This window comes from Neofelis nebulosa, chromosome 4, assembly GCF_028018385.1.
Source record: "Neofelis nebulosa isolate mNeoNeb1 chromosome 4, mNeoNeb1.pri, whole genome shotgun sequence".
In the NCBI taxonomy this organism is placed as follows: Eukaryota; Metazoa; Chordata; class Mammalia; order Carnivora; family Felidae; genus Neofelis; species Neofelis nebulosa.
In genome coordinates, this window is record NC_080785.1 from 58,225,703 (window position 1) to 58,239,636 (window position 13,934).

Below are 13,934 nucleotides of genomic sequence, written 5' to 3' on the forward strand. Positions count from 1 at the left end.
GATATGGAAGCAGCCCAAGGGTCCATTGATTAGTGAATGGATAAAGAAGATATGGTATATACAGAGAATGGAATATTATTCAGTCATAAAAAGAAACAAATCTTGCCATTCACAATGAAAAGGATGGACTAGAGACTGTAATGCTAAGTGAAATAAGTCAGTCAAAGAAAGACAAATACCATATGATTTCACTCATATGTGGAATTTAAGAAACAAAACAAACAAGCAAAGGGAAAAAGAGAAAGAGAGAAAGACAAACCAAGAAACAGACTTTTAATTATAGAGAACAAACTGATGGTTACCAGAGGGGAGGAGGGTAGGGGAAAGGGTTAAATAGATGAGGATTAAGCTGTGATGAACATCAAGTATTGTAATGAACTATTGAATCAATGTATCATACACCTGAACCAAATGTAACATTATATGTTAATGAACTGGAATTAAAATAAACTTAAAAAAAAAGCATGGGGATGGGTGCATTCCAGTAAAATTTCACTGATGGACAATGACAAAAAAAGAAAACAAACCTGTAAAAACTAAGCTATTGATACTTGGTGTTTTCATGGCATACATCATAGGAAACTCCTTTGTCCAGGTTCTAAATTATAGTTTGGCATTTACTTGTAAATCATTAAATTTTTAAATGATATATATGTCGACTATTTTGAGAAAATCAGTTTTGCTCAAGTGTAAAATTTCATTACAAAAACAGTGGTATTGCCATGTTTCATAAGTAAACCAGTTTGGAATTGCTGAAGTTTATTTCCTCCTTTCTCTTAAAATGTGGAATAATGGGGGCGCCTGGGTGGCTCAGTTGGTTAAGTGTCTGACTTCAACTCACATCATGATCTCAAGGTTCGTGAGTTTAAGCCCCATGTTGGGCTCTCTGCTAACAGCTCAGAGCCTGGAGCCTGCTTCAGATTCTGTGTCTCCCTCGCTCTCTGCCTTTCCCCCACTCATACTGTCTCTTTCAAATAAACAAAAACATAAAAGAATTTTTAAAAAGTGGCTGTTCATCAGCTTGATAAAATGTGGAATAACGATTGTTTGAAACACCTCTCAAACGCCTATGTGTAAGTTTATCCCAATTAAATCCAAAGTACCTAGTCATATGCCTTGGTTGATTTATCCTTTAGACCATATTTAATTTTTAGACCATATTTAGAATTTTAACAATTAGGAAAGTTGATTTATCCTTTAGACCATATTTAATTTTTAGACCATATTTAGAATTTTAACAATTAGGAAAGTTTTCTACTGGTTTTCTCTTAACTAAGTTAAACAATTATCAAAATGGACACAGCTTTTTATCTTTAAATACATGAGTATTTTGATCTCATAAAACCATGAAAGTTCAGTTTGCTTCAACTTTGTGGTAAAATAGGTGTGATTATTAAATCATGTTAAAATAAGGACATTTATTATATATTATCCATAGCAAAAGAAGTACTTTATGTAAAAGATCTGCATGTGCAAATATTGATTCCTTCAAAAGAATTCAGAAAAAAAAATACAGATTATATGTTTGGAGTGACTTGCCTTTATATTAATTATATAACTTCAATTCTACTATACAAAGTATTTCTCATCATCAAATTTTGAATGTTTTCTAAAAATTGAGTAGTCTTTATGTGTTCCCATTTCTGTCAGTTTCCCTCCAAGCTACCACTACCCAGCATGCATGCATTCACATGCTCACACACACTCACCCATATGCCTTTACTTCACAAATTTAGGGGTGCCTGCCATTTGTTTTAAAAGGCAGATTGTAAGCATTATAATGGGTAACTGTTAATTTCCCTTCATAATTGCTTTCTAAGATGCCTGCCTACTACATGTCATATACTTGCTTTTGAATTTCTTAGGACCAGTTAACATAAATCACGTAGAAATTGCATTAAATTAGGTGAAAGAGTCCAATAGTTGGTATCTGACATAATAGGTTTGTTTGAAAGAAAGGGACAAGGAAAAGTCCTAAAATGCCCTTTTAGTTAAAATACTTAAAATATGATCCTTTGGCATACATTGCTATGTCATGTATTATTATTCCATTATAAAAAGTTATTAATAAACAATATAATTAATATTAGTTGCTCCAGCTAAATATGGTTTTGTCACAAACTGTTTTCTGAAATCTTCTGTTTCTGTCACTCATATAAAGTTTGTGCAAAGCTCCGCAACATAAATTTTATTTTATTTTATTTATTTATTTATTTATTTATTTATTTATTTATTTATTTTTTAACATTTTTAATTTATTTTTGGGACAGAGAGAGACAGAGCATGAACGGGGGAGGGGCAGAGAGAGAGGGAGACACAGAATCGGAAACAGGCTCCAGGCTCCGAGCCATCAGCCCAGAGCCTGACGCGGGGCTCGAACTCACGGACCACGAGATCGTGACCTGGCTGAAGTCGGACGCTTAACCGACTGCGCCACCCAGGCGCCCCCAACATAAATTTTATTTTAATATCTAATGGTAAATGTTTGAAAAATTATATATTAACTAAAAATTGTGTTTATTAGTTTCACACTTCTGCTATCTACTTAACTATTTAATTCCATAGTTAAGGTATGCATTAAATAGATTATACTAAAATTTAAAATGCAATCTTACAATAAAATGTAATGTTCCAGGTATAGTAATAATGGGTTGGTACAGTGCCTTTTATATGTTAAGGTCAAAGTAAAAAACTAAAAGACACAAAAGAAATTGGAAAGGTGAAGATAAAATTGCATGAAGAATGTGAAAATCTTTATTTCTTTTAGCTTAAAAATGTAGACAAAGCCAACAATGCATGTATTCTTAGAAGATAAAACAGTGAACAAATACTATTCAAATAAAGGTTAATTTAACAGTAAACATCATAGAACTTGCACTGTCATTTTTTCCAATGCAAGATTTTCTTAATCTATGCTGGTTTCTATTGTAAAGGACTCATTCCACAGAGTAATGCTGTTGGAAAAGCTGATTTTTTTGTCATACTGCTTGCCAAGTATTTTGAACTGACAACAGCATTGACTAATGATAGTGCTGGAATGTGCTATTCTCAGTAGAATGGAGACCCGTACAGACCTAGGAGTGTTCTGGGGTCCAGCTTCTGTCCATCCAGAGGGTTGGTGCCATACAACAGTGAGTGATGTTCAGAATGAACAAGCTGTATTTCCTCCAGGCTGGCTTTTCGACCTTGAATTCGCTGAAAGAAAATAGCAGAAGCCTACAGTACTCCACTAAAAACATTTAGAAGAAAGTAAGACACAAGTCACATTTAAGATGATTAATAATGAACTGAGTTTCATCATGCTGGAATGTGACACTGATTTGCTTAGTAAAGTACCATAATAATATTTGAAAAATGAGTGCATGCAAGGTTAAGAGCCTATGGATTGTTTATGCCTATGCCCAAATGGGCATATTGTTCTTTGACATCAAAATAAGTCTATAACAAAGAAATTAAGAGTTAAGTCCTTTGTAAAAGTATCAGCTTAAAAACAGAGGTTAAAACAAACAAAAAACCCTAAAAAAAAAAAAACAAAACAAAAAACCTAGTGGCTACTGTTTAGCTGAGAGGTGAATTCATTAAAATCTTACTTTACATTCACTTGAACAAGCTGTTAGGACAATTTCTCTATTGTTTCTTAAAGGACATAGTAATATCAACACATTTTAATGTAATCTATTATCACAAAAATGCTGATCACTTCATGTGTGCACCTCACGGAATCATTAATCTAGATCAATGTTACTCAAAGTATGTCCGATAGGGTCAGTAATATTTCAGGAATGGTTTGTGAATAGTGTGTGATGAGGTCTATACAGAAATCCAGAGTAAATATTTAGAAACTTATAGAAATTGAACAAACTATTTTTATATCTACTGAATCTAATAAAATCTTCTGTCTTCCATTTTTATTTTACTTTTGTAGTAATTTAATGTATTTTATAAAACCATTACTGTGACAGAAGAGGTAAGCAAAAACCAAAACTGCTGTTTAGCAAGAGATATTCTGATACACTCTCTAGACTCAGTCAATATTTTTATGCACATGCTAGGGAGAGACTTTCATTTCAACAAAGAATGGTGCTTCAACATAGACAAAAGAGCACATTACATGAAACCTCAGGTAGTCAATATACGAAGTATTCTTCTTGGCCACATTTCTCAGTTGACATATCTACAAGTCCAATAAACATCATGCTGGTGTATGAAGTTAATTAGCCTTACTTCTGAAAATTGCTGGGCTTCCCAAAATTACCCAGGCAGTATTAATGTATTACTTAAAATATGTATCACAACAAAGCCCTTGTAATGTAACATATTAGTATAGAACTACAGTGAAATTCAAAGAAAATTTGTTCAGGAAATGCTGTCCTCTCATGTTCCTGACCATGAAATCACCAGGTGACATGAAAACATTGGGAGACAGCAACAACTCTCTGAGGACCAGGACAATTCCATATTCAACCTCCCTAATTTAAGAAAAGGTGGTTGCTGTTGATGTTTAAGGAAGCAGGCTGGGAAAATCTCAAATATGCTGATACTTCCTAGGGGTTTACTGGGTAGAGGGCAGAGCTCTGCTTGTCACAGAAAATAAATCATCATGTCACAGTGAGAGAGGAATGGTGAGAGATCCAAGGAGTAAGAACAAGGTAACAGGAATGATGTAAAACAGAAACTTCTTGACACTGCGCTTGTAATGTGCCAAATAAACAAATGCATATGGAATTTTCTTTGTCATAGCATTGAAATTTCCTGTTTTTGACATCCAATTTACATCTCTAGAAAAAAAATTTTAAATGCTTGAGAGAAATTATTTCTAGATAGGTACTGAATGCTGAAATTAAACCAGGTAGACAACGCTGAAGACAAAGGAAAATTTAATGACGGCCAACTGGTCAGTCATTGCTCTGATCAATAAACAAACATGTTATTGCCCTAGGTGGTTTGCTAGTAAACATTAAATTTGGAAGAGTTTACGGAAGGCCAGAACAACCAAAGAAGAATGGCAAATGATAAGATAAAATAAGCAAGAGAAAGTTCAAAGAAATATTAAAGGTTAACATTTTAACTTTGAGATTTCAGCTGGTGGAAAATCCCCCAAGATAAACAGTGGTAACTCCATGGTCTGAGTCATCTAAAATTGGAATGAGCACAGCACTGGAAACCAGACTGTGGCAACCAGTCTTAGTCTGGCAGAATAATGAACAATGTGAAATGACAGGGCTTCCAAATCTTATTTCTATGAGTCTACGAAATCCACAGCCATTAACATTTCACATGCTGATATAGTGAAACATCTATATCTTAAACAATGTCAATTCTATAGCTAACAATCAAACCCACATTTTGGCTACTGTCATAAAGCTTCATGATTTTTTTTCCCTTCCTCTTTTTCTATAAAGTCAGTTTTTCAACTCTGAATTGAAGTTCTACCTCTGGCATAACATTAAATACCATTAATAATAAACATATCTTTAGGTTTTTATAAACTAGTCACATATATTTACATACCATACACTTCATGCTTGTCCCAACTCCTTTTTCATTCTCCCACAATCCCACTTACATTCACGTGGAATGCTCAATCACACATTTCAAAAATAATCTGCTAACAAGATTTAATTATTGATGGTAGCCCAAGCGCTGATAAATCATAGAAGAACACCTGCTGAATCTCAGTAATTGTCTTCTGTACTATCAGTTAACTAACAGTAAGGATAGGGCATCTGATGCAGTCTATTTAACACTGACTTGCTCAAAGTATTCTGCTCTAGTTTATACTCTTGTCCTACCTCTTACTATTAAAATGTAATGTAGCTCCTAAGTTTTCACTTCGATTTCTTTCCGGTCCCCTTTCTCTGCTCCCTTATGAATTCAAAAAAAGTATTTTATACTGACTTCAAAAAAGTATTTTACACTGGTTCTTTTTATTATTATAGAATATATTTCTTAAAAAATAATTACACTAAATATAAGGAAGTACTTATTCTTAATAATCACCTTCTGCTCCTATGGATGCCAGACAAAATCTACAAACAAGATATACATGTTTCTACAGAAAGGGAGCAGTAAAAACCAACTCATTATGAAAAATGTTTCTACCTGGAAAAGTGATCTGGAGAAAGCATGTTTTGAGATTTATATCTCACAGGGGCACTGCTGTGGGAACTTGGTGGATGACTAAGCTAAAAATTCTGAAATTCCTTCTTTCTTAACACATAGGATCTCCTGGAGTAGTTCCATTTTGCCTCACTTTTATCAGATGTCTTAAATTTGTCATATTTAACTTTTTCTCTCAAAGTGAGGCTTCCAACAATTCTCATTTCTGGCATTATCATCAGTAATTTATTATGTGATGTGTTTATGCTTAAATATAGATATTTTCATTTAAGCCCTTCCCATATTTTCTACTTCCTGTGTAGCCTTTATTCCTTAATTTCTCTCTCATGATGCTCTCTTGAGTCAAAGGTCAACAGCATAATGAGTCATGAAATAGGATAAAGTGCTCTGATAATCGCAATTTAGGGAGATACTGATTTCCGTTCTCAGAGATACTTAGCATGCAAGATGTCTATCTGAAGTCATCTATGATTCTGACCAAAGGGATTTATGAGAACTCTCAGTATATTTGGACACTCAATGCATATAAAGGATAGCTTTCATCTGGGTCTTTCTCACTTAAAATCCCAATATAGGTCTTAAATACCTTGCTAATACAGGCTTAGGAAACAAAGCTTGTAGCTCTTCTTTCATTCTCTTAATAAAGAAACCCTGTGACGTAGGATGTACTCATTATTATGTTTTCATTCTCTGTGACCTGCATCCTTTTTTTTTTTTAATTTTTTTAATTTTTTTTAATGTTTTTTTTTTTATTTTTTTTTATTTTTGGGACAGAGAGAGACAGAGCATGAACGGGGGAGGGGCAGAGAGAGAGGGAGACACAGAATCGGAAACAGGCCCCAGGCTCCGAGCCATCAGCCCAGAGCCTGACGCGGGGCTCGAACTCACGGAACGCGAGATCGTGACCTGGCTGAAGTCGGACGCTTAACCGACTGCGCCACCCAGGCGCCCCTGCATCCTTTTTTTTTTAATTTTTAAAATTTACATCCAAGTTAGTTAGCATATAGTACAATAATGATATCAGGAACAGAATCCAGGGATTCATCCCCTACATGTAATACCCAGTGCTCATCCCAGTAAGTGTCTGTGACCTACATTCAAGAAGTTGTTCTTTCAGAGTAGGAAAAGAACTAATGTGTACTGAGTAACTACTCTCAGTGCTAAGCACCTGAGGTATATGACCATATTTAGTTCAGAGCCCCAAACAGTCTACCTTCAGGTTTGAAGTTTGACTAAAGTTATTTCAAATGACTATATCAGGGGCGCCTGGGTGGCTCAGTCAGTTAAGCATCAGACTTTGGCTCAGGTCATGATCTCGTAGTTCGTGGGTTCAAGCCCTGTGTCGGGCTCTGTGTTGACAGCTCGGAGCCTGGAGCCTACTTCAGATTCTGTGTCTCCCTCTGTCTCTGTCTCTCCCCCTCATTCACATTCACTCACACACACACTCTCTCTCTCTCTCTTAAAAATAAACATTTAAAAAATTAAAAAAAAAATAAAATGACAATATCGAATCTCTCAACACATCATGGTTCTTTCCTAAAGAAATAGTCTTTCTGAAATAAAGCCCGTTAATGCAACCTGATTATAGAAGGAATGTTCTGAACATGATCTCCAAAGTCATACTGTGACAGGATAAAATGCAGCCTACCCACACCCACCCACACACAGAGCACACACACGGTATAGATTCATATTTTTTTCTGCCAAGGAGCTGGGCAAAAAGGAAACAGTTCTATTCCTTCCCCTCCTGTGTTCAAAGCCTGGATTGAGGCCAGTGTCCTAATCAGTTCTCATTGGCCCTGGAGGAATCAGAACCTTTTGTAAAATATAATAAAGGGCATAAAATCATGATAAAATGCATGAAAAAGCAGTGCCTTTGGTTAGGGAACTAGAAATAATTTAGCAGAACAGATGGATTGCATTGGTTTGGTATTATTGAGGACATGAAAGGGCTCATTTTGTGGCAGTTCCAAACTAAGAGAAAATGTCCAACTTAAATTTGACAAGTCAAAGTACCTGCCTCTGCTGGGGGAGACCCTATTTTCTTTAATCATTTTCAAAGTGGTGACATATTAGGCAACAATTTCCACTGAAATATTTCATTTTCTGAAAATATTTCATCCATTGTCCCTAAATATAGAGATGCATTTATTTTTTCCTACAAAAATTCACAGGGTTGGCGACTTCGAAAGCTAAGAAATCATAAACGACTTAGGACTGTCAAAGTCACCTTCTGTTACAAATTCCATACTTAATATTTAATGGGTAAGTTCACAGCCTATTCATTTTTCTTGATACCCTTCTCTCAAACAAATTCAAGATTCTGGACTCATTGCTCATGTCCAATGGTATCTATTGGAGTTTTCAAATGCTACATTCAATTGTTTCTTTGATTTTACATAAAGGATTTTTCAATCCCCTTCCCCCAACTGCATTCTTTGCTTCCATATATCCCTCATGATAATAACTTATTCCTATCAGAGTTTTTCTTATAAACAAAGGGGAGTGAAAGAAGGGAAGGAGGCAATTAAGCAGACAGGCAGCCCAATAGGCTTGTGGTCCTTTCAGCTGGTCACATGGAAAGAAAATAAACTGGAGGTCAGGAGCCCTGAGTTCTAGGTTCAGACCGTCACCTGTCTGTAACATGCTCCTAGCCAGCTATGAGGTACATTTCAGGACTCTTAACTTCTCCATTTATAAACATTAGGAGGTTTGACCAAATTACTTCAAAGTCCCTCTTTAGCCCTAAAATGATAATATTCTATGTGAAATGATCTTATACACAATAAAAATTCAACATTCTTTATTTTAATTGATAGAACTGACTTAGGCAAGCAAATATAATAATTGAAGTAATAAATTACTAAAGTTGAAGCAAGAGTGGAGATCTCACTATGAAGGTTTTCAAAAGTATATTAGCTATACTTTGAAGCAATTTCTTAATGTTTAATCATAATTGAAAAATAAGTATATTTTCTAAAATTCCTATTCCTACCTTGTGATAACTTCAAAATAATAAATACATTTTCCAATTTTTAAAAGTCTGTGTATGGAACTTCTGAGTTAATGCTACCTTTGTTTCTCAAGTAAATGCTAACTTCTGTTACACTCCCATGTTCACATATTTGACTCCATTCACCTTTTTGTCTCTATCCCATTAAGCTTAAGTTAAGAAATAGACCTCCTGGGGGCGCCTGGGTGGCTCAGTCGGTTAAGCTTCTGACTTCGGCTCGGGTCATGATCTCACAGTTCGTGAGTTCGAGCCCTGCGTCGAGCCCTGCGTCGAGCCCTGCGTCGAGCCCTGCTTCGAGCCCTGCGTCGGGCTCTGTGCTGACAGCTCAGAGCCTGGAGACTGCTTCACATTCTGTGTCTCCCTCTCTATCTGCCCCTTCCCTGCTCATGCTCTGTCTCTCTCTGTCTCAAAAATAAATAAACATTAAAAAAAATTTTTTTTAATTAAAAAAAAAAGAAATAGACCTTCTGGTATAGTGGTTTTTAACACTGTCTGCACCTTGAAATCAGCTGGGGAAGATTAAAAGGTATTATTGCCTGGGTCCTACCTCCAGAACGTCTGATTAACCTTGGGGACACCCTGGGCATATAGATACTTAGAAACACCCTGTGGGTTTTAATGTGCATCCTCAGTCAAGAACTGCATGTTAGAAGGAGCTGTCCATTCTTTCTGCTCGTAAATGAATTCAAGATACTGACACTCTACTGACCCACATTTCAAACTGTAGTTACAACAAATGGTTGTCACAGCAAAGGTTGGGAAGTAAGAAAGATCTATCTGTTCTTCAAAACAAGTGCCTCCACTTGCTTATAAAACTGCTTGATTCGGTCATTGCAATTCACGTAAAGCTATTTCTGGGTGCATAAAGTAATTGCAAAAGAATTTCAGAGAACAGCAAATCCTATTCAATAATAAAGGTCTGAATGGTAAAAAAGTATACATGCTATATATTTCTTAAAAGTTTATTTCCACCCATTTCAAAATATTATGCTCATCAAAAAGAAAAAAAATGTTACCCTTTAGTGTAATTGCTCAATTTTTATGATTTTATGTAACTGAATCTCCTAGATTATAATTATTTTGTAAACAACTGTAAATGAACATTTTAACGGTTTGGGCTAAAGCATTGATTTTTTAAAAATAGTAATCATAGGGGCACCTGGGTGGCGCAGTCGGTTAAGCGTCCGACTTCAGCCAGGTCACGATCTCGCGGTCCGTGAGTTCGAGCCCCGCGTCAGGCTCTGGGCTGATGGCTCGGAGCCTGGAGCCTGTTTCCGATTCTGTGTCTCCCTCTCTCTCTGTCCCTCCCCCGTTCATGCTCTGTCTCTCTCTGTCCCAAAAATAAATAAATAAACGTTGAAAAAAAAAATTAAAAAAAAAAATAGTAATCATATATGAAACAAATTTTGTCACAATAAATATTTTGCATTACTTTAGCATTATAATTTTCAGATGGTTAAAAACATGTAACTATTCATTTTTGTTAATAGGCGTTAGGGGCACCTAGGTGGCTCAGTGGGTTAAGCATCTGACTCCTGATTTTGGCTCAGGTCATGATCCCATACATCCCATACAGGATCCCATCCCACAGAGCCACACACTGGGCTCTGTGTTGACAGCATGGAATATACCTGGGATTCTCTCACTCCTTCTCTCTCTACCCCTCCTCTGCTCATGTTCTACAAACAAACAAACATTTTAAAAAATAAGCTTTAATGCTGCTCTTAAAAAAATCCCGTATCACTCTCCAAATGTGGGCAGTCTGTCTTATTTCCTTTTGTTGATTGTTTTCCACACTAATTCTTCCTTTTTTATAGAAAAAAATAATCAAAACAAAAAATTCCAAATCATCTTAATTCTGATTATAGGCTGCACAAGTAGCTTTAATGTATTTATCTGACTAGGTTCACTCTACTGTGATATACAAATATCTCTCAGAATAATTACAAAATGTATCCTGGTTTACTCATCACATCTAAATCATTTGTGCCACTTCTCAAGACTGTCCTGTCCTTTAGAGACAATTCACAAGACTCCCTAAGTTTCTTACTGCTTTGTGGTTAGATTCTAAAACACAAACACACATAAAATTTTCTTTTTGCAAGCTAAACAGTAAGCTGTTATGTGCTGCCATCTAGTTAGATTACTCTATAAAACAAATGTTTAATTGAATTAACTTGCAGTATTCAGTGCTTTTTAGCAGTTATGTCAGAAAATCTGCACATTCCAAAAGTTTTTCTCAAAGAGTATTATATTTCTTTATTTAGATTTGAAAAAGGTCTTCTAAAATTACCTGTAATGCACAGGAAGGTGTGGGACCCTAGCCCTGAGCTCCTTGGCATCTTAAGATTTTACATTAAACCTGCTCTCCACTTTTCTCATTGGAATGGCCGAGGAAGTCCCAAAAGGCACAACAGTAGCTTGGTTTTGGGTCCCCGAATTGTTTTGTAATTACTTTGTGTTGGCACTTGAATAAAAGAGTTAAACATTTCAGCACAGTATGTTGCTTATGGTTTTTACTTACGAATTAAGCGAAACAAAGTTATTCAATATTAGTAACAAAGAGCCAATGCAAATTCCACATAATATGTAATCCAACAAAAGCATTATAAAATCTTATTATTCTCAAAACAAATGTGAGAGCAAGCAAATGTCTGTGGGTGGCTTGGTGGGGCTGAGAGTCATGAACACTTCTGGAAAAACAACTGCAAGTGCATTTCTAACAGATGATGGGTCAATCTCTGCAATTTTTTAAGGACAGAAAAGCAAATTGTTTTCTTCAGGGCACACACACTTTAGAAACCTGGCTACCTAATCAAAGGACTTGTTTCTGAGGAGGATACCGAATGACCCTTCCAGATCCACTTCTTACGGTGACAAGAAAGCTACCGATTTTGCTTTTTGCTCTCTAAAGAATCAGTAAACTAAGTATGAATGATTCAGTTGGGGAAAAAAATTAAATAGTACTGGCATGAAGGACTAACCACCTCAATTTTTAAAAAACAGTGCCACGTCATGCCAAAAGAAGTTGACCCATGTATCCACTGTAATCTAATATGATGAAGACTAATGTTTTCTCTGGCTGCTAATCAGGACTAGTAAGCACAACCAATTTACACTACAGCTTACAAGTCAAAAAGCAGTATGTTTACTAAAACACTCTAAAAATTTTGTCTACTCTTAACCAAAGAAAGTGTTATGTGCCAAATGAGCTCCTTAGCCATCTAGTTTCATATGATATCACTAGCTGGAAAAGATCTTAGCAAATATCCTGCCTAAGAGCCTCATCTTACACATGGGCAAACCAATGAGTAAGGTTAAATGAGTTGACAAAAGTATACAGATAATTAATGGCAGGAGTAAGGCCAAATCTAATGTTGAACAATAACCTTTGAAGGAATCCATTTTGATCAATTTTCTACACTGCTAAATAAACTGACACAATACATAATTCTGATTTGTGGATCAGTCTATTATTTTGAAACAAAGGAGGCCATTGAATGTTTTCAAATTGCCATCTTTCCTATCATATCATTGTTTAATTACAAAATTGACTATTCTGTTGGTTGAGGAAAGGTGACATTTCTTTGAATGCCAGTAGAATGGAGACTCCTTACCTTCTTTCCCAGTGAAATAAAAAGCCAAAAACAAACACAAAGACAGAAGGAGGTCAAGCTCTTCAACATTAGGTCTGGGGTACTTCCTCCTTTGCATTCTGATATACAACACTTCTACTTCCATCTCTTGTTCAGATGGCCCTTCTGATGCTGTCAAGACTATGGAGGCAGCACTGGACCACACTCTTTCTCATTTTATTTTTCTTCTCCAAGCTAAATCAGTAAGAGTCTTTAAAATCACTGAAACATAAATTAGTAACTCAAAATCCCTTGTGATTTTATAATTACATATTTTTTTCTTGACCATTTGATTAATATCGGCTGATCCCACCAAATGGTAATCTCCTTGAAGACAGGGCATGAATCTTCTCTAGATCCTAATACAGGAGCCTGGAAAACTCAAAATTTTGATGTACTGTTGAATGGATGAATCCTGTTCTTAAAGTGTACATCTTAAAGATTCTACCATTCTTAAAGTGTGGTGGCCAGATCAGCAGTATCAAGATTACCCAGACACATGTCAGCACCCAAATTCTCAGACCTCATCCCAACAGGACTCCACTACTGCTGAATATGAACCTCTGAGGCTGGAGCCCCACAATCTGTATTTTAGTATTCCCAATGATTCTGATGTGTGCTAACATATGAGCACCGCACTAATCAATAAATGAATACCACTTATCTGGCCACAGGTTTCAGCTTGCTGACCAGCTATATGTCCCCAGAAATCTGTTGATACCTTCTCTAAAAGCACTGGCTAACTGCTAGCTATAGGTGGCTACACAGACCTGGCAGGAAAATAGTGTTCAAAGATGGCAAATCGCTCTCTGGATATTGGGGAAAAACAAACTGACCCAGCTTCTATGTATTATATTCTTATTCAATTATATCCTTTTCTGTAAAATCTAATAAATCCTCTCTCTTTTGAGACAATTGAGTTGAGTTCTTATTGCTCACACCAAGACAGGAATTTGTCTATAATGTTTAGGAAAGAGTGATAACCTAGACACCAAGGCTCGTATTCACATCCCTGGAGTCCTAGATGCACAGATTTTACCCTCTCAGGAATGCATGTTCTAAACATAATCAAGGAACAAACAGAACTGGAATTTAATTTCCTAGTAGTCCTATCTAGACAAATTTAGAAAGAAAGGTCTCATTCTCCTGAAGTCTTTGGGCTATCA

General features: G+C 35.9%; 1 protein-coding gene across 11 annotated transcripts in view; it reads right to left on the bottom strand.

Annotated features, from left to right (window-relative positions):
• HDAC9 (histone deacetylase 9) overlaps window positions 1-13,934 on the bottom strand; it is a 938,649-nt gene that overhangs the window by 265,705 nt on the left and 659,010 nt on the right. For all 11 annotated transcript variants that reach the window (XR_009260421.1, XM_058724883.1, XM_058724881.1 and 8 more), the window contains one exon: window positions 3,075-3,195. Coding sequence is in view for 10 of the 11 variants with exons in the window: in XM_058724883.1 (XP_058580866.1) it covers window positions 3,075-3,195 (121 nt within the window). In the remaining variant the exon portion in view is untranslated. The remainder of the gene's footprint in view (window positions 1-3,074; window positions 3,196-13,934) is intronic.